Raw genomic sequence first — 21,737 nt, 5'->3', positions numbered from 1 at the left:
GCTTGTCATGTGGTCAGACTTCAACCTCACGTTCTCTGTAGCCACAGGCTACTAATGGAGTGTCTGCATGTGCCTAAAGAGACCAATTCCAGTTCGGTCACAGTTCAGTAAATGGGGTATAAGTGTGACCATTAAAGTTTGACATCTCCCGGCTTCCGTAGTGAGCTTCCCTATGTGCATTCTGGGAGTTGGAGTTTTTATGCTGTGACCTCAGAATTTGCCGGCTGACAGTGGGTGATCTGGCTAAGCAGCACACGTGAGGAGCCCATCTAGCGCACAGAAGTAGCAGGCAGGTGCTGATAGCTCTTATACAGGATATGTGTACCAGTGCTATGTGTATGACCAGTCATAGGCTCAATCAGGAAGAGGGCACATCTTTCCAGTAAAGTAGAGTCTGTCTCTTTAGGGTACACTGCTGGTGTAGGCTTATATATACAGAGGCTAGCTGAGAACACTGAACTTTGCTGGGTTACCTAACTGAATCTCTCCAGGCTGCCAAGTCCTTAGTCTTCTGGGATAGTCTGACTTTTCCTAAACTTCTTGGGATGGTGCAGATAACCAGGAAGGTGTTACCAGAATGAATCCCATAGCTATCTGGCTCATCAGTTGTTGTGCCTTACCTGTCCAGGAGTCAGATCTTAAAACAACAGTACCTTTTGTTTTTCTGTACAGTTACTTGACATGCCAGGAGTAATGGATGTGTGGCAGTGCCATCCTACTTGTATCACACTTCTTTCCCTTGCCTCTCAATATACCATGCCAGAGGGTTATCATATTTTGACTGTATATTCGATATGTATTAATTGTGAAAATTTCTATAAAAGTTTTACGCAAGTAGGTTTCTTCTTCTCCCTTAAGAAATGATATTGATGGGAGTATAACACTGAGGAATTGCCAATATATTCTGAAATTTTCCTAACATATCTGTACCTAAATCTATTACTCTTCTTTCTTTTTTTTCTTTACTTCAGGAGTTTCTATGAGATGCCACAATGAAGCGCCTGTCAGTTGTTGCCTTATGGAGAAGGAGCTGTGTGTCTGGTCTCCATACATGTACCCCTGATTATGTATTGCAGAAAGTGTGTACTAAGCCATTTGTAGGGCAGCCTACTGTAGGTTCACAATCCAATGTGAGAACTTCTCCTTTTTTAACACTTTATGGCCTTCATCCTAGAAGATCTTGTTCTCAAGGCTTTGGTGCATTATGGAAAAACAAGAAATTACAAAGTTACCTGCAGTCATTGATCTCAGAACACCGACAGTTAAGTCAGACATTGAATCTTACTTTAAAAGAAGAGGAACGCAAGACTTTAACCCAGCGGCATACCGAATTGTCATCACTGAGTGCCCTCCTTCACAAAATACAGGAAGCAGAAAGTGATATCAAAGAATTAGAAGCCATGTTTGCTGGTGAGTTTACATAGATATAAACTGGATGTTGCAGTTTATTATTATATATATGTTTGTCTCCCTCTTATTGCAAAATTGAGGTAGTCCAATATTTGGATCTCCACTTTGCTCAGATGATCTTTTTAAATGGTGTAATTTTGTTCACAATGAACTCAGAATGCTTTAAAAACGTAAAAAGTAATACTTCCCACACTGATCCTCAGCTGCTCCTGTTTCCACTTTTTCCATGTTCTACACCATCTCTTCTTCTCAGTCCCTTTTGACACAAAGGAAATAACCATTAGGCCATCAATGGCCCCATTGGTGACCCGTCTGAACCAGTGAGTGGCTTAGCAGTTATTTCCTGCATGTCCGGTGTATACATAATACATTGGTGGAGCTGAAAGTATGTCACAGAAAACATGTTCTGAATAAGGGTGTGGTCTTCTCAAAGAGTTGACCTTTCAGATAGGTTTACTGTGCTAATTTTTCCCTGTATCTTTCATAGAAGAAGCAGCTGATCATCATGTCTTGGGAAAGCTGGATCCGTGATAATCAAATGATTGCCAAGCTGCTTCTTTTTATAGTGTTTTTACAGTTGCAGCTTTTGATCATGTTTCTTTTATTCCGTTTTGAAGCCAAAATGAGACATGGATTTTTAAAGGAAAATAAGTACAGAGGACAGATACTATGTCTTTGTCTGAATCCAGCCCTGATTTTGGCTCAAAAACTGCTTTAAAAAAACCCTGAATATTAGAAAAGTTAAAGTAAAAAAAACAAGCAGAACATACCCTGATGAAAATCTGCTTATGTAAATATAACTTAAAGAGGACCTTTCACCTCTTTTGCTAAGTCCAGCTCTTTGCATCATTTAATAGTCTCCCTGGTACTAGTTAGGCTTTATACTGTCAGAAAGGCAATGCCTGAGATCTATTGGCTGCCTCTGAATCACACCCCCTTGCCTGCTCCTTTCTGACACTGCCCAACTGACAGTACAGAGATTGAATAACATATCAGGGACACTAAACTAACTGCACTGATTGTTCAGGAACGGTAGAGGTAGAGAAAAAATTTCAACTGCCCTGAATTCAGCAGCACCTATTAAAATATGCTAAGAACTGGAGTTGGTGGGGGGTGATGAAAGGCCTGTTTAAGGCTATATTTGCATGGCTGTAATACATCGGTGCACTGAATTGCAGACTCATTATGCTGCATGTTCAGAACAGGGATTGTAACTGTCATATATAATACATATGTAATACAACCATGTGAATTCAACCGCAAGAGATTGTGCAACCCCCTTCCCCCACCCAATCTGACATGGGGGGGAGGCATGTGGACAGTTGCTTGGCACAATGTTCTAACGCCCAGCATGTATCGTGCACATGTCCTATAATTAGAATAGAACACATGCACAATATTTGCTGGGCATAAAGCAGTTGCCTCTGCAACCCCCAAAAGAAAGCGGTTTGCCTTGCCTACAGTATTATGCTTCATGTTTGGGATTTTCCTTACTGTATGTCTTAGTACTTGAAGCGCTTATCTACCCAAGAGAGACAATTGTATAATCTTACAGTACTTTTACAGCAGATTGTTTCCTTAATATTACTGTAATTTCATAAAATAAGAGCTATCTTTCTTACAGACTTAAACTCTAAGGAGGAGCAAGAATTACTGCAGGAAGAAAAGGATTTTATGATCCAAAACATTAATAATTTGCAAGAAGAGGTATGGCATAAATGATTTACTGATTTCTAAATACATGGTGAAGAAGTTTTCATGTTTTGTCCATTTTACGATAATCGTCAGGGTTTTCAGAACCAAATATTCGTTTTTCATAGAATTACGGTCTCAAGTCAAAACATCTTGAACTCTTCAATGGTCGCCCCAGGCCAAGTTAATATTTTGACTTGAAAGTACTTCTGAACAGTTATTATAGCTGCCTATTACAGTGAGCACCACGTGATCATTGCATAGCTAAGATAGATTTTAATCCTATGGCTGCAAAGAAGCTCCAAATAAATGATATCTTGAAAACTGTGAAGTGTTAATGGACTTTTGTGCAATAATATAACATATACTTTTTAATATATAAATATCTAAAATACAATTAAATAATGGAATTAATATGGAGAGTATGTTAAAAAAGTTAACATCGTACAATGATTGTATTTTGCTGAATCCATAATACCTGGAATGGCCTGGTATACTGTCGGTTGTGTATGTGAGGTTACTTTTTGCACTGATGGTGCAATCTTTCCTTATAAGAAATGTCTGACCATTTTGTTATAGAGACTATGAAACTCCTGTACATAGAAGACTGTGCTGTTGTTCCTGACATAGAACAGCACACTGCTTATACCTGCAGTCAGATCAGAGCTGAAGTCAGCTACACTCTCTGCCTCTCTGTGTTAGCATAGATCATACAGGCTGTTTTGTGACCATATGTCATATGTCAGATTGTTAGCACAAGGGAGAGTATATCCTTTATGGACCTTAGTTTGAGAAAGCAGTGCAGTCCATTCTGCAGTCACTTTCCCTTAGGCATTTCTGTACACTCCAGAGGGAGACTATCACAAACAATGGGGTCAAACATACAACTGAAAATTCTTCCAAATTCTGAATTTGCAGCAAAACACTGCCATACATACTTTACATTTTATAACTTTCTGATACTTTCTGCTCCTTGTTTGACAAAGGACCAAAACTTTGCAGTAAAGGATAATGGATTAAGTTACAAAACCATGTCCAAAAATGCACCAGACAGTCTTGAGCATGAGCCACTGTGATAAATCTAGCGTAGTTTAAAGAAGACCTTTCACCAGTGCCAACATTTTGCATCCTTCAGTAGATGCTTCATCACTGCTTCTGCTACAGTTGACATTTTTTCTATAGCCTCCATTATACCTGAGCAATCGGTGAAACTATTTTCAGCAACCAGTATGCTAATTAGGCTCTCTACTGTTAGGTGGGCAATGCCAAGCTGCCTGTTCCAGCCCAAGACCACCCATCTGACATAGTTTCAGTATCCAATATGCTAATTAAACTAACTGTATGGATTACTCAGGAGTGGCGGGGGCAGAAAAAAAATCCAGTTTTGCCCACTAAGTGGAGTGGCGCCTAATGAAGAATACAAATAATGGGCCAAGGTGGTGAAAGGTCTTGTTTTAGGTTGCATTTTACTTTTAGATAGTATAAATTTGCCACAATATGTATATGTGAATGCAGTCCAGTCGTCTTTGGAGGGACACAGCCACATCAGTAAAGTCAGAAACTAGAAGCAGATTTCAAACTGCATCTTAAAATAAATATGTATCAATAGCCCTATATGTATATACTTTTTTTCTTTTCTTTTTTTTTTTTTTATCTTCAGCTATTACGGTTTCTTGTGCCTCCGGAAAAATATGACATGAATGATGCTATCTTGGAGGTTGTGTCTGGAAGAACTACTGGAGGTCAGCACCCTTATTTTATTTACAGAGATGCAGCATGATTTATTTAGTAAGATGGATGTCCATAGTTGGAGAAACCTAATCCACAGTCCCTAAGTAAACCTTCAAAACTTAGCAAAAAGTTCTAGCAACTTCTTTTGTGTGCATTTTCCCTTTCTCCACACATACATGTTGAGCTGAGGTACAGTCTATTTTCTGCTAATTTTATATTGAATCCTACTAATATTATAAATGTGAAAGTTTGTGTGTTTGGATGTTTGTGAGTTTGGATGTTTGTTCCTCAATCACGCTAAAACGCCTGGACGGATTTGCGTGCAATTTTCCACAAACATAGTTTTCCCTCAGGATTGAGTCACAGGCTACTTTTGGTGCCACTAAACAACATGGCTTCCTAGCAGGAGACTCACAAAAGCAGGACTCCTAGCCCTAGCTATAGACTCACACACACTGCCTGGCATTTCCTGCCTCAACCTGCCTGCACACTCCTTACTGTCACCTCAGGAGTAGCCCTCACTCTACTCACTCACATTTACATATAGCTTTCCACTATACATACACAATACAACACATCACATTGTAATTACATGTATCTCCTATCACTGCTATATACAGTACCTGATACATATATACTCCTGTACACAGGCTGTATATACTATATATTACATGTATCTCCTATCACTGCTATATACAGTGCCTGATACATATATACTTATATACTCCTGTACACAGGCTGTATATACTATATAATTACATGTATCTCCTATCACTGCTATATACAGTGCCTGATACATATATACTTATATACTCCTGTACACAGGCTGTATATACTATATAATTACATGTATCTCCTATCACTGCTATATACAGTGCCTGATACATATATACTCCTGTACACAGGCTGTATATACTACATAATTACATGTATCTCCTATCACTGCTATATACAGTACCTGATACATATATACTCCTGTACACAGGCTGTATATACTATATATTACATGTATTACCTATCACTGCTATATACAGTACCTGATACATATATACTCCTGTACACAGGCTGTATATACTATATATTACATGTATCTCCTATCACTGCTATATACAGTACCTGATACATATATACTCCTGTACACAGGCTGTATAACACATCACATTGTCTGTATCACAACATACACAATATAACACATCAAATCACATTTGCTAGCCCACCAAACTTTTTAAAGCACTTTTACAGTTTCACACGTCTGTGTCCGCCCAATACTCAACTCACCGCAGACGAAGTCGCGGGTAAAAGCTAGTTACATATATAATGTAATATGTTTGTATTGAATTTATAATGTCATTACAGATAAATGTATCTGTCTCTCTGTTTATAGTCAGATGATCATGGAGGTTGGAAAATCACAACACAAAAGAAAATATTAAAGGGGTTGTAGAAATTGTCAGATTAAAAGTAATAAATAAACATAACTTACCTTTCCATCAAGGACTGAGAGTAGTGGACATCAGACCGCTAGTGCTGGATCAGAAAGCCAATGAAATATGAATTATGGTCATTCTTTAGTATTCTCCAGGCATGATTTAAAGGGGTGGTCCAGAAATTACACTTCTGGGCTCAGAGACTGGGGAAGGTAAAACAAAAAACAAACAAACCTCCATACTTGGGAGTATAGATTTTCTTTAATGTTTCACCTTCCCCAGATTCCTTACCCAGAACTGTAATTCCTCGCCAACCCCTTTTAAACTTTTGCCTACAGTTGGAAAACCCCTTTAAGTGGAAGAATCTACAGTATTTAACTTTTTGCAGTCACTGTAGTTTGTTTTAAAGTATCTTTTTAGTCTGTGCTTGAATATAAAGGCATTTCTAAGTCTTGCGCAGTATGCCATTCTTAAATTGGTGCTATTATTTTCAGGTGACATTTGCCAGCAGTTTACGGCTGAGGTTTTTGACATGTACACGAAATATGCTCAGTATAAGTCTTGGTCATTTGAAATTCTGAATTACTCGCCAAACGATTCTGGTAATGCATTTCTTTTATTTTGCATGTTAACTATGAGAAGTAAGCTTGGCTAAGTGCACTACAGTAAAAAATCCTGCAAAGTAACAAAGTTTTCAAGAATAGAAGTGTTAGTAATTCATTTTTGTCAATTAACATAATAGATAATGAATGAACAAAAGTGAAATCTAGCATTAAGAACTGTTTCCAGTGATGAAAATATAATATAATCCAGCTTTGATGTAAATATTGGGGTCATTTGGGTCAAACTTTTGTCTTAATATACACAGAAAAGTTTAGCATCTTTCTACAAAATTGGCTGTAGTGTGCTAATAGATTGTGAGCCACACTGGTGCTGGGAGTGCCTTCACTTTGTGTACAGCACCATGGAACATGTTGGTGCTGTATAGGTAGCTTACAATAAATGAATCTGTGAATCTGGTAGTCACTAATAACTTCCCTTTCAACAATGCTTTATTTAAATGAATGGGCTGTCTACAAAATGTAAAGTATTTCTTGCTATTTGAGAGCGAGAGACCTGTAGCGGCTTGGCATTCTGACTGATAACAGATGGTCCTGTATGGGAACCCTTCCGTCTGTTTCTAAATACTCATGCAATGCCAGCAAGCTTCCATGTTTAGGAGTATTCCGCAGTATCTGGGGTTGGAGAACAAGTTGGAAGGCTCTCATGCACTTTTAAATGACAGCCCATCCCTATGAAATTGTCAAATTATTGCCAGGACACCTGGATAGGGGGTAACATTGTTGTCACTGGACTATCCCTTTAATAACCTTATTCATTTAACCCTCTGCTCATTCTGGGCTTTGGAGTCCAGTGGGTGGCCCTACACAGTGATTGACAGCTATTTCTGCACGCACACTCACATAGAGAAGGTTTTTTATCATTAAAGGTTATCCAGTTTTTTTTCCTCGAGTTCAGGGAAATTGAAAAACAAAACAATGCTGCTGTCCGGTCCCAAGTTCCTCCATGGCTTCTTCCAGTGGAAGTCCTGTCCACACATAACCAATGAGGCCAGTCAGCAGCCTAAAGGAAGGACCCGGGAAGTCTCAGGTGACATGTGTGAGTGATGTCCTGAATCCTTTCCTTAGGCCACTGGTTGTGCTCATTCGTCACTTGTGGCAAGGACTGCCTTGGGGCCAGACAGAGGTTGAGGACAATGAAATACCAGGGACAGATGAGTATTACCGCCCTCCTGTCAGTACAGAGCCTAAATAGCACATCAGACACCAATAGTAATAGCATTGATTGGTCAGGAACGATGAGGGCTAGAGAAAAAATTCCAACTGCTCCTAAATGAATAAAATACAAATCAACACCAGAAAAGGGGAAAAAAAACAGAAAAAGTATTAGATTTGCATGTTTTTGTTTTGAACCCTTCTGGTTTTGGCTTCCATAACAATGACCTAATTCTCCCATGTAAAAGGGGCCTTATAATCTTTTTGCAGAAGTTATAGATCTGCTCAGTTACTTCTATGCATAATTCCCTCAATAGAACCACAGATATTGTAGATATTTTTTAATACAATATAACATCCACTTTGCAGGTGGTTTACACCATGCAGCAGCACGCATTATAGGTGAAGGTGTGTACAAGCGCTTGAAATATGAAGGTGGGGTCCATAGAGTTCAGAGAATTCCGGAGGTTGGCTTGTCTTCTAGGATGCAGAGGATTCACACGGGTACAATGACTGTAATCGTACTTCTTCAACCTGATGAGGTAATGTAAGTGCCTCAGCCATTCTAGAATTTTAATACTCTAGTCCTGCTTTTAATAATTTCAGTTATTTACCTTTTATTTCATTTATAGATAGACATTAAAATCGATCCAAAAGAATTAAGAATCGATACATTCAGGGCGAAAGGTGCTGGAGGACAACATGTCAATACAACAGACAGCGCGGTGCGGATAGTTCACCTTCCTACAGGTGTAGTATTATGTCAGCCTAAGATTTCTACAGCTCTATAATCTGCACTACAGATCCCCAAAATGAAGGGCTACTGCAAGAATAAGTGCAATTTCTATAGACCTATACATTGATACATTTCTGCAGGTTGTGTCTGGTTTTCGTTCTTTGTCAATGATGTTTGGTGCAAACTCTGCTACTTTTGACTTTTTTGGTTTGGTTTCTACAGCTGCAAAATGTTCGTGTTTTCCATTACATGTATGTGTACTACCGAACTTTTATCACACAACATATCCGCTCATTGCATATTCACAAACTACTGTGTGTTTCCATATAGGAATATCAGTTGAGTGCCAACAAGAACGTTCCCAAATTCAGAATAAAGATAAAGCCATGAAGATGCTGAGAGCAAAACTGCATGAACAGAATGTAAAGCAAGAATTGTCCCAGAGACAGAGTTCCAGAAAATTGCAGGTGGGAAACAGTTAAAGAGAAACCTATTGATCAGACTTGGCCTACTGCCCTAGAAGTTTCCCATTTTGAGCAGACAATAGTAACTTAAATACATACTGGTTGATGGATAGAAATATATTGTAATTGATATATTTGTGTCTTGGTTAGTCCCTAAAGGGACATAAGATTTGTACCATTGAGATTGAGTTTTTCCTACAGGTAGTAGTAGTTACATAATACCATTACATTCTTGAGACTCCTGTACTTGTGAGCACTGGAGGTTCCAAAGGTTGGACTCCCATCGCTCAGGAACTTTGGATCGAGAATAAGTTCTGTTGATAGCAGGGGTGTAACTTGAGGGGGTGCAGTCACACCCTGGCCCAAGAGCCTTAGGGGGCTCATAGGCACTGGCATCAATACTAAGGTGGCCGCTGACCCCTGGCTATAACAGGTCTTCAAAACCCTATTCACGTTGTTGAAAAAAATCTATACATGATGCACATTTGTCCTTTCACCTTTTAAAAATGCCAAATCTGAACCAATTTCTAACCTAGTACAGTATGTAAAAAGGGGGAGCTGTTACCTCTAGTAACCAGTCCAAAACCAGCTGTCATTTTCAGGTCATTTACAATGTAAACAATTTTGGTTGTCATGCGGAACATGTCTTATTTCTTCCCCATCTTCTGCACCATTTTTGGTTAATCATTGTCAGTGATGCTCATAGAAACCAATCAGGGGCCAGCTTTCATTCTATCTGCATAGGTTTGACAACACAGAAGCTATTGTAGGGGCCGTTCACATCATGTTTTCATCATCCATTTAAGTAATCAGTTTTTGCGGATGCACAAAATGGATGGCCACCTGTTTACAGAGAGTCAGTGCTTTCACATGGAGTAAAGTGGCAATGATTTAGGTGTTGATTTTTACATGTGTAAAAATAGGCGAGGCATTTTTTGATGCGTTTTTTGGCGCAAATTGGTTTTTGACAAGTTTTTTGGTGCGTTTTCTGTTGCATTTTTTTTACATGTGTAAAATAACAGAAAATGCGACAGTGTTAAAAACCCACTTCGAAAAACGCCTCGCCTATTTTTACACGTGTAAAAAAAAAATCAACGCCTAAATCAGCACCACTTTACTCCATGTGAATGCACACAGGGAAGGAATCCGAGCTTTTGATGGATGCAGCAAAAAAACTGATCAGTTTGTATCCGTTTACATATATTTCTTTTTTCTTCACAATACCACAGATGATTTTTGCTGAATATAAAAAAAAATAAAAAAAAATAAAAAAAAATTCCCCAACTGAAACAAAAACTTGATGTGAAAGCAACAACAAAAAAAACAACAACTCCAAAAACCCTGATCAATGTCTGTATGTCTATTCAGTTTTTACAATCTGTTTTTTGGATCCTTTAAACCAATCTGGTGATATAGTTGATCAATGTGATAGAATCTTGCTTTGTTATATTCCTTGCAGGTTGGAACAAGAGATCAGGCTGACCGTATTCGCACCTACAACTTTACTCAAGACAGACTAACAGACCACAGGATATCTTATGAGAATCGTAACCTAAGGGTATATACTATATCTTTTCTAATGTACAATAACTTACATGATTATGTTATGTGCTATATAGTAGGATATCTGTGCTTTATCTGTGATGTGATATGGACTTTTTAATGTTTCAATAATGGAAACAAGTTTTATCCCTCTTGTGCTGGAATTTATGTGGCTAATAGTCCAAAATGTGCCACATGTATGAAAATTGCATGGCAAATTTAACCCCTTCCCGCCGATGGCATTTTTTGATTTTCGTTTTTCGTTTTTGACTCCCCTCCTTCTAAACCCCATAACTTTTTTATTTCTCCGCTCCCAGAGTCATATGAGGTCTTAATTTTTGCGGGACAATTTTTTCTTCATGATGCCACCATTATTTATTCTATATAATGTACTGGGAAGCAGGAAAAAAATTCAGAATGGGGTGGATTTGAAGAAAAAATGCATTTCTGCGACTTTCTTACGGGCTTTGGTTTTACGGCGTTCACTGTGCAGCCAAAATGACATGTCCCCTATATTCTGTGTTTCGGTACGGTTCCAGGGATACCAAATTTATATGGTTTTATTTACATTTTGACCCCTAAAAAAAATTCCAAAACGGTGTTAAAAATTTTTTTTTCTAAAAGTCGCCATATTCCGACGGCCTTAAATTTTTTATACATAGGTGTACGGGGATGCATAGGGCGTCTTTTTTTGCGGGGCCGGGTGTACTTTTTAGTTCTACCATTTTCGGGAAATGTTATTGCTTTGATCACTTTTTATTCAAATTTTATCAGAATTAAAACAGTGAAAAAACGGCGGTTTGGCACTTTTGACTATTTTTCCTGCTACGGCGTTTACCGAACAGGAAAAATATTTTTATAGATTTGTAGAGCGGGCGATTTCGGACGCGGGGGATACCTAGCATGTATATGTTTCACAGTTTTTAACTACTTTTATATTTGTTCTAGGGAAAGGGGGGTGATTTGAACTTTTAATACTTTTTATATTTTTTTTATATTTTTTTTTACTTTTTTTTTTTATTTTTTTTTTGCATTTATTAGACCCCCTAGGGGTGTTGAACCCCAGGGGGTCTGATCACTAATGCAATGCATTACAATGCTAATGCATTGCAAAAAATCATCATCTCTTTTGCAGGCTGTATACACCAGCCTGCAAAAGAGAGAATTTGCAGACCGGCTGGGAGCCCTTAACAAGGCTCCCGGCTGTCATGGCAACGGGGGGTCGGCCCTGGAGCATGCTCCAGGAGCCGGCGATCCCTGCCAAAATGGCGGCGCCCATGCGCCGCCGGGAAGATGGCGCCTCCGGCGCCTTTGACAGCAGCGCCGGAGGGGTTAATGCCTCCGATCGGTCCGGGGACCGATCGGAGGCATTAGAGCCGGTTGTCTACTGCTTAAAGCAGTAGACACCCGGCGGCTATGATGGCCGCCCGGCTCCCGGGCGGTCACCATAGTTACAGACCCGACACGCGCCGTACTATTACGGCGCATGTCGGGAAGGGGTTAATGTTTGATGCACTTGTTACATCACCACATGGCTGTCATAAGTGTCTGTCAGCATTGCACTCAAAAGTGCGTTTTACAGTTCCTCTTATCTAAGGATATATAAAATCAAAACAAAAAGACCATGTGAACAAATCCCACTGTGTGCACACCAAGTGCTGGTAATGGAGCAGATAAGGGGACATTTTTTTTTTTTTTTTTTATGCAGATTGTGAGCCCCATATAGGGATCACAATGTACATTTTTTTTTTTTTTTTTCCTATCAGTATGTCTTCTGTAGAATGGGAGGAAATCCACGCAAACACGGGGAGAACATACAAGCTCCTTGCTGATGTTGTTCCTGGCAGGATTCGAACCCAGGACTCCGGCGCTGCAGGGCTGCAGTGCTAACCACTGAGCCACCGTGTTGCCCCTTAGGAATAGACATTTCTACCTACATAGGGATAATCAAGACTCAAGGTGCCAGGAGGCAGCATAGATGAAGATAATTCATAGAAAAAAAGGTATCACGCGGCATCTCAACGCGTTTTTCCCTGCTTATGGGTTCGTCAAGGGATAGTGTAGTAATTGGTGTTGAGCGAATAGTATTCGATCGAATGCCTCACTCCATAGGAATGCGTGAAACCGGCTGAACACCAAGGGGTTAAGCACATAAAATATTCACTGCGCTTAACCACTTGGTGTTTGGCCACTTACACGCATTTTATGGGAGCAAGGTATTTGATTGAATACTATTCACTCATCTCTAGTAGTAATGGATGTTCGATCTTTTATAGGCCATAACCACCCCCCTTGCTGATGAATCCCACTCATCTGGCCAATAAAAAGGAGGGAAGTGAGGAAACTAATCCACACCCCCAGACGTCACATGATTTGGCGTCATAGAGTATAAAGTCGAAGTTGGACAATATAGCTTGCTAATTTTGAGACTGGTTGGATCTCCAATAGTGGAGGCATAGATGTTACTGTTGATATACAGTCTACTACATTTTAACCAGCACTAGGTGTGGGGTTTGTTCACATACACGTTTTATTTTGATTTTATATATCCCTAATAAACATTAAGTTTTATTTCTAGATCTAACAAAGACCTAGTCAGATTCTCAGCCTTTCTATATGAGGCAATAGAGTCGACTTATATCTTCCATTTTTATTTGACATTAAAAAGAAATCTCTTGGCTAAATCTCTAGTTCTTGAAGTTCTAGTTCTTTAATACATACTTGTGAATTTGAATATCATGTCCATGTTTATTGTTACAGGAATTCTTAAATGGAGAGGAGCTGCTGGATGAGCTGATTGATAAACTACATGATGCAGCAGATGCCGAGGCTTTACTTGAGGTCATAAGCTGATATTCTTTAAGGGTGACCTCTTTCATCCATACGGTTTTTTCTCAGGACCACAAAATCTTCACTGAAGACACTTTGTACAAAGTCACCCTTATTGATAAATGTGGATATCCAGTTATTCCACATGTGCATACATTATTAAAATAGTGTTTTTTGTTTTTTTATTTAACCATCTCATTGCTTGTCATACTATTATTATTATTTTTATTTTTTTTTAATTCTCTTCCTCTGTCTATACCATCTATTGAATATGTGGAGAATTTAGACAGAATATTAATCCATGTAAGTAAAGTAGATATAGGGGTTACTATAGGAATAAAGGTGGCTACACATATAAGATGGTTACCCTGGCCACATTTTCTGAATTGCCTATAAATATGCCTGATGCTGCACAGTGGGCTCCCTGCACTGTATAATATGCTTCACAGTGATCCACACACAGTATAATATGCTCCATAATGACCCCCCGTCACACACACACTATAATATGCTCCACAGTGGCCCCCTGCACAGTATAATATGCTCCACAGTGGCCCCCGCAGAATATAATAAGCTCCACAGTGTCCCTTGCACAGTATAGTATGCTCCCCACAGTGGCCCCAAACGATATAAAATGCTCAACCTTGAGTTGCTTTAGGTGAACCCCACGAAATTTGACAAATATTTGTGAGGTTTGGCACTCAGGTAGTTAAGGTGCTATTATAATACACTGAGGTTGCTGCAGACCCCAGAGTATAATAAGCAGAGGTCCAAGGGAGGTAATGGAAAATAACACTTATACTCACCTTACCTCACCTCTCCTAGGCATCCTCGCTCCATTTGGTTGTCTGCAATATCCTCTTTGGTCCTCTTCGGTCCTCTTCTGCCTGCAACTGTGGTGACGCACCCCAGCTCCTTGTAACTTCTGGGGTTTTATCACAGGTCTCAGCAGTGACCTCTGGGGTGCATGAACTCCGTCTCTTTTAGGAAGAGCCCCAAAGTGGATGCTGGGAACCATCGAAGTCCTAGGAGAAGTGAGTATTTGTTATTTTTAATCTCCCCTGGGCAGACTTCAAATAACAATATATTATAGTGGTCAGGGAACCAGGTTTTCCCTAAACAGTATCATGGTGCTGCGGGGCCCGTACCAACCCTACAACCGCAATCGTTACACCCTTATAGAGACAGTCACTTTCAATGGCAGTTTCTCGGACATTATAAAACATAGAACTTGCAGCTGCATATAAATATCTCAATCCCGACTGTGTCTTCAACCAATGAGATATCTGTGAGTCATACAGGTAGAAATACAACCTTAATATAATATGAAAGATATGGTATAATGTCCAAGTTATAGCTGTTTGAAATGACTCTTCCCCTCCACCCTTATTTTCTCTTCAATTCTCACAGTCTGTACACTACACGAGAAGTAGGGAACAGGTTTCAAAAGAGAGTCAAAGGAAAGAGTGAAAAAATGCAAAATTTCACAGAAAGGAGACAAATTTTATTACTGACACAAATACTAACAAAATCAAACATTGTCTAAAAGTTACTTATGTTTTAACAGTGGATGATGAGCAGATTCTGGGGGCCATACACAACCTTCAGTCATTGCTGAACGGGGGTTTCCAACAGTGCTGACTTGGCCAATCCCATCTTGAACAGACACAAGAATATGTTGGTTTTTTAATGTAGATTGTGAGCCCCATATAGGTATGTCAGCCCCCTATCAGTATGTCTTTGGAGTATGAGAGAAAATCCATGCAAACACAGGGAGAACATACAAACTCCTTGCAGATGTTGTCCTTGGCAGGATTCAAACCCAGGACTCCAGTGCTAACCACTGAACAACCGGACACAGGAATAGGTGTCTAGTAACTTTTGCCCTCTAATGGGCGCAGATCAAGAATTAGTGGGACTTTCCATTCTGACTTTTCTAGCCAATTTCAGTCTTTGTGGTCCAAGCTGCTGAGCTGTGGTTGGAAGATGGTTGCCTTGTTCTGCAAGAACATAGCAGTATGTCCAAGCAGAGCTCAGCAGCTGCACGACACAGTGCCTCTGTATGCTGCCCTCTAGGGTAAGCTCTCATGAACATCATGCCTGACTTTCCCAATAATCTCTGCTGCAATGATGCAGGATTTTGCCAAGTCACTATCCCAGCTGTAGACAGCGCTGTTTTGATCTGATTGGATTTCATCAGCACAGCCTAGGGAGTAGGGAGAACTGACTTGGCAGAGGTGAAAGACTTCTAGACCAGACTATGGGGATATTGTCACACCTGACAAGGTGGTCTCTCCCTAAGGACTGACAATATCTCTATAATCTGGTCTAGAAGTCTCTCACCTCTGCCAAGTCAGTTCTCCCTAGGCTGTGCTGATGAGATCCAATCAGATCAAACCAGCGCTGTCCACAGCTGGAATACTGACTTGGAAAAATCCTGCATCATTGCAGCAAAGGCTTGTGGGAAAGTCATGCATGATGTTCAAGGGAGCTTCTCCTAGAGGGCAGCATACAGAGCCACTGTTTCCCTATTTATATCTTAGGAAACATATTTGCATATTCCTCCCATCTTTAGATAGCAATGAAGTATGGTGTGCATGGACCCATTGGTCCATCCTGCATCTGTATATGGAGGGGTCTATAAATTGTATCTTCATAGACCCCAACACACAGGTCTCCGTCTCGATCATGTCTGCATTGAGTAGCCGCATATCACGTGACTCCGGCGGTCACATGACTGTCTAGTTTGCGTCGCCCATAGAGGACAATTGAGTGTAGTAGTTATTGTGCCCGCTCAGTGACGTCACTAGGCACCGCCCTAGAAGGTCGGATGTCGGGGTTCTCGCGCTGGTTTCTTGACTTCCGGGAAGCGGAACCCACAGTCTCACAAGGGGAAGACCGATAGTCACGCCTCCCGTTATGTCTGGTTACGGGGTGTCTAGCTTTTTCTCAGGGCCGGAGCTGCTGGAGGACCCGGCTCATGCCTCGTCCTTACTGACACAGCTGAAGTGCTTCTACGACTCCAGTCTCCTGTGCGATGTCACCATCCGCGTCCTGGGAGGCAGCCCCGAGGAGCCCGGCGGTGTGGAGGACCCGGAGAACAGCCGCAGCTTCCACTGCAACCGTAATGTGCTGTCCGCCGCCTGCCCCTACTTCAGGAGCATGTTCACCGGCGGCCTGTACGAGAGCAAGCAGCAGCAGGTGACGCTACACGACATGAGCCCGGAGTCCATGGCGCTCATCATAGAGTACTGCTACACGGGCAAAGTGATGGTGACGGAGGCCAATGTGCAGCGCCTGTATGCGGCCGCCGACATGCTGCAGCTGGAGTACGTACGCCAGGCCTGTGCCGGCTACCTGGCCCGCCGGCTGGACCTGCACAACTGCGCCGCTATCCTGCGCTTCGCCGACACCTTCGACCACTGTGAACTGAGGAGCCGCGCTCTGTCCTTCATGGCCCGCCATTTTGAGCAGTTTGTAGCCAGTGAGGAGTTCTGTGAGATGAGCCTGGCCCAGCTGAAAATGGTGCTAAGCATGGACACCCTGGATGTGGTGAGTGAGCGGGTGGTGTGTGGTGCTGCCCTGCGCTGGCTGGAGGCCAACCCCAAGGAGAGGGCAGAGGTGTGCCAGGAGCTGCTGAACTGTGTGCGCTGGCAGCACTTCACAGACAAGGACCAGGCCTATCTGGAAAGCCTGAAGTCCAGGCCCTGGGTGCGCAGGCATTGCTTACCGTACCTGGATGCGGTGCTGCCGGACAAGGATGGTAAATCTATCGTCAGCGTGCAAGAGAGTAGCCCTATGCGCAGGATCGGCATGCTTGCCAAGGAGATGGTCATCTTCTTTGGTCACCGCAAAGAACCTTTCCTGTGCTATGACCCTTACTCTGGGGACATCTATACCATGCCTTCTCCCATTAGCAACCTAGCCCACAGTAAGGCGGTGACCTCCTCGGCTGTATGCGTGTCTCCGGAAAACGACTTGTACTTGGCTACTCAACCTATGAAACAACTCTGGGTGTATAGCCCTGTTCACAACAGCTGGCAGCTCCTAGCAGAAAGATTGTTGTGTCGGGAAGGCATGGATGTGGCTTACCTGAATGGTTACGTTTACATCGTTGGTGGCCATGACCCCTCCTCTGGTGCCAAGATCAAGGATGTGGAGTGCTATAGTGTGCAAAGGAATCAGTGGACGTTGGTGGCTCCTTTGCCCCATTCCTTTTATTCGTTTGAACTGGTGACCGTGAATGACCGCCTGTATGCTATCAGTAATAAGAGAATGCTATGCTATGACCCAGCCTGTAACCAGTGGCTTAACTGTGCCTCAATGAAGCGATGTGACTTCCATGAAGCCTGTGTGTACAACGATGAAATTTATTGTATATGTGACATTCCTATAATGAAGGTCTACAATCCTGCCAGAGGAGAATGGCGGCGAATTAGTCCAATACCAAGTGAGGTTAATACCAACAACTATCAGATTGTGCAATATGGGTCCAAGCTCCTCCTTATTTCTTGTGCCATTGTGCAGTGGAAGAAGAACCGCGTGACCGTTCATGAGTACGACGTGACGAATGACCGCTGGGTTAATATCGGCACCATGTTGGGACTTCTCCATTATGACTGTGGTTTCATGTGCCTGTCTGCACGAGTGTATCCATCTTGCTTGGAGTCAGGGCAGAGCTATATCACAGAAGAGGACGATGTCCGCAGTGAGTCCAGTACTGACTGGATGGATGGAATTAGTGAGCTGGACTCTGAATCGGACAGTCTGAGCTCTTTTTCAGAGGATGAGTGGCCAAGAGTATCTGTTGCAAGACCACGGATATATCTAGAAGGCTCTTTCTAACTCACGCAAACCTTATTTGTATTACGCTTTGAGATTTCCCTCAAGGTTCTCAAGCCAAACCATCTGCCTCTGAAACTGATACTCTGCACTACTTGAAACATTGTCCCTTCAATGAAAATCCCCCCTCCAACCACTTCTTAGAAATGCTTAAGTTTATTCACTGGGTTCATGGACTAGGCTAAGTTCACACTGCTGTCTTTCAAGTCCGTTGTTCTAATCCTTCATAGGGTCCGAACAAGGGAATGAAAAACTGACATAACAGCTGTTGCAGACAGAACCCCTTCTTTGTATCCGTCTCCATTCACTGTAATGTTAAAAATAAGACAAGCGTTTCCTTCGTCTTGTTTTTGATTGGTTGCAGGACTATTTTTTTTTTTTTTTTTCCCTGTATGAAACTTTCATTGTCTTTATTTTTTAATCTTCTTAATGTTGAAGTGATTGGAGACAAAGACAGAAGGTGCTCTGCCTTCATTAGTCATTCTGCTGTCCTTGCAGCCTATTGTTCTGCCCCTCTGACTGATCAGAGTTATGGCAGTGTACCCTAAAGTTCCAACTTGTTTTCTCCTGTAAATATCTTCACACTTGCTGGGTAAAAGTATACTGCCATAGTGTTCCTCTTTAGGGTGGGAAATGGGTGAGTGTTTTTGTAGTAGCAACCGTTATATTGGCCAGGAAATTTTTTTTTTTTTTTTTTTAAGTTTGGCACTTGAAAATAATATTTTGTACTTTGAGATGTGTTACTGTGTCTGCTTATATGCTCGGTCAGTTTTACTTTTTATCATAGGTATATACTGTTATACCTCCTCAAAGTCGAGCCTTTCTTTGCATGATGTATTTAGAGGGGTTTGAATACAAATTAGTTTTGAAAGGGTTACAGTTTCCATTTTGTTACACCAAGACAGTCTTAATATTAGATGCTAGTAACAAAGATACCAAACAAATAATACTCCAACCCAGTATCAATGTTAAAATCATGAATGATGCAAAAAACATGAGTGTATTAACATAACTATTAACACAATTATTAAAGAGGGAAGACAAGACATTAAAAACACACATCACAAGAGTGGAGGTCGCAGTGGAAGGGTTAACCCAGTATAGCATAGACTTAGATCGCATGAATCCAAAAATGTATATTGATTGTAGTAAAGGGTTTAAGCGCAAACATAGTCATTACATACACACACACATATATATATATATATATATATATATATTATATATATATATATACACGCATACATATTGGGACCTCCACTCTCTTGTGATGTGTAATTTGTAATATTTTCAAATAGCTTCTCTTCCCTCTTTAATAATTATGGTAATTATTTTTGATACCTCATGTTTTTTGCATCGTTCATGATTTTAACATTGATACTGGGTTGGAGTATATTACATTTTATTTGGTCTCTAATTTCAAATCTCACAAATTCTTTGCACTCTTTAATGGGCACCGCTTAACTGATTCTGATGCAGTTGGAATTTTTATTTTTCTAGCCCCCATTGTTCCTGAGCCATCCGTGCTGTTAGTTTTGGTGTCTGATATGCTATTTTAGCTCTTTGTCAAGTGGGTGGTCTTGGGCCAGAGCAGACTATGGGCATGATTTAGTGCTTTGACGTTCTCTGTTTGGGCTATGTCAAACATAGTTCTGAATCCTGGTTTGCTCTGATTTAAGGTCACCTATTTGACAAGAGCCACAACCGCATGTGACACACCCAAACTAACTGCACTGATTGCTTGGGAGCAGTGCGGGCTACTGAAAAAAATTCCATCTGCCTTGGAGTTAATAGAGCGGTTTCTATCAAAGTATAAAAGGGCTAGAAAATGTAGAATTGTACTCTTTAAAGACCGACTTTTTGGACGTACGGAAGCAAATTTATGAAACTGTCTAAACTAAAACCTCTGTTGCCCATAGAATCCAATCACAGGGCTACATTCTGCTTTTCAAAGAGATCCGCAAAGAGAGGGGTAGCAAAGACAATTTTTCTTGAGTTTTTTTAATTATTTTTTTTTTAAGACTGCTTCTTTGTGTTTAAAGATCCATTAAACAGGCCAATGATCAAGTGAACAAACCTTTGTTCCTGCTTATTGCCCCCTGCTTGCCCAACCATTCAAGCATTTGCAATTGGCTCTTCCCCATAGATTGAGGCTACACATAGACATTTTGTAATACAAATTGTTTAATATGATATCTTGTAGGGTCTGCATGCAGCTCTTCCATTTCACTAATGCATTGATTAACAGTTTCAGTCACACAGTTTATTGCTGTGGTCTTAGTCTAGAAAGATACTCTACAAGAAGGCTGTGCAGGTGCTGCCTTAGGCTAAGGCCCCACATTGTGGAAATGCTATAGGTTTGGCTGTTGTGGCAACAAAACACTGCTGCACAGTGAATATTTCATTAATCTCCACCCACACTTTTTGAGGGGACTGAAGCTGTATTTTTTGACAAACACAGCATGTTAATTTTAGCTGTTGAATCATAAATAATAGGGGAAGAAAAAGGGCAGCGACAAGTAAATGAAAAATGCTGGGGAAAGATAAAGCACATTTTTTGTTTTTGTTACATGGAGCCTTAGTTGTCCAGTGTCGGCAAATAAATGTATGTTTTGTATACTAAAAAGTTTCACAATTTTCCTATAGCTGTGTCACTTCTTCCCAATGCTCTAGATATCTGCTTGCTGTCACTGCTTACATGAAGTGGATACAAATCAGTCTGTGGTCATGTGAAGGAGACATAGGTGCACAGCTTGTTTACAAGACGGATTCCTGTACTGTGCACCTATGTGTCCGTCACATGACCATGGACTGATTTACATCCACTAAATGTAAGCAAAGAATGACAGCAAGCAGAGATCTAGAAAATTGTGAGAAACGGATACAGAAAGTATATTGGAAAATTGTAAAACTTTTTTTTTTCTCCCCCAATATAAACAATAACCTTTATTTTCTGAATCTGGACAACTCTCTTTATTATTGGTTTTCATACTTCAGATGCCTTAGAGATGCAGATCCCACTTCTACGACCAGAGACCTGTGGACACTTTGAATGGACAGGTGGCTGTGCATGTGACCAACTTTTACAGGAATCCTGCTGAACTACTTTGCACATTTACTCTGCTGTTTTTTGGATCTCCCATAGACATAAATGGAAAGCTGTTTCTCCATTTGCAACTCTCACAAGGTGGTGGGGATTCTCATAGCCTATTCTTAAGATAGGTTTATATCTCAGTAGTGGCGTCTGCATCTTTAAGACAATCATGACATATCCTGTTCAGGTGCTTTA

General features: G+C 40.8%; 2 protein-coding genes across 2 annotated transcripts; both read left to right on the top strand.

The window, feature by feature from the left end:
* The first annotated feature begins 14 nt into the window (after positions 1–14).
* MTRF1 (mitochondrial translation release factor 1) lies at positions 15–13,750 on the top strand. Its single transcript, XM_075262837.1, has 10 exons — positions 15–293; positions 972–1,410; positions 3,035–3,117; positions 4,763–4,844; positions 6,755–6,862; positions 8,405–8,577; positions 8,668–8,785; positions 9,102–9,238; positions 10,695–10,793; positions 13,538–13,750. The coding sequence occupies exons 2-10, from the start codon at positions 993–995 to the stop codon at positions 13,628–13,630; spliced, it is 1,311 nt and encodes a 436-aa protein (XP_075118938.1). The 5' UTR covers positions 15–293; positions 972–992; the 3' UTR covers positions 13,631–13,750.
* Positions 13,751–16,504: 2,754 nt separating this feature from the next.
* Positions 16,505–18,771, top strand: KBTBD7 (kelch repeat and BTB domain containing 7). The gene has a single exon (XM_075265444.1). It carries the CDS (start codon positions 16,526–16,528, stop codon positions 18,449–18,451), a length of 1,926 nt encoding a protein of 641 aa, XP_075121545.1. The 5' UTR covers positions 16,505–16,525; the 3' UTR covers positions 18,452–18,771.
* The last annotated feature ends 2,966 nt before the right edge of the window (positions 18,772–21,737 follow it).

The sequence above is a fragment of the Leptodactylus fuscus genome, chromosome 2 (genome assembly GCF_031893055.1).
Source record: "Leptodactylus fuscus isolate aLepFus1 chromosome 2, aLepFus1.hap2, whole genome shotgun sequence".
Lineage (NCBI taxonomy): Eukaryota > Metazoa > Chordata > Amphibia > Anura > Leptodactylidae > Leptodactylus > Leptodactylus fuscus.
This window is presented reverse-complemented; position numbering and strand designations above follow the sequence as displayed.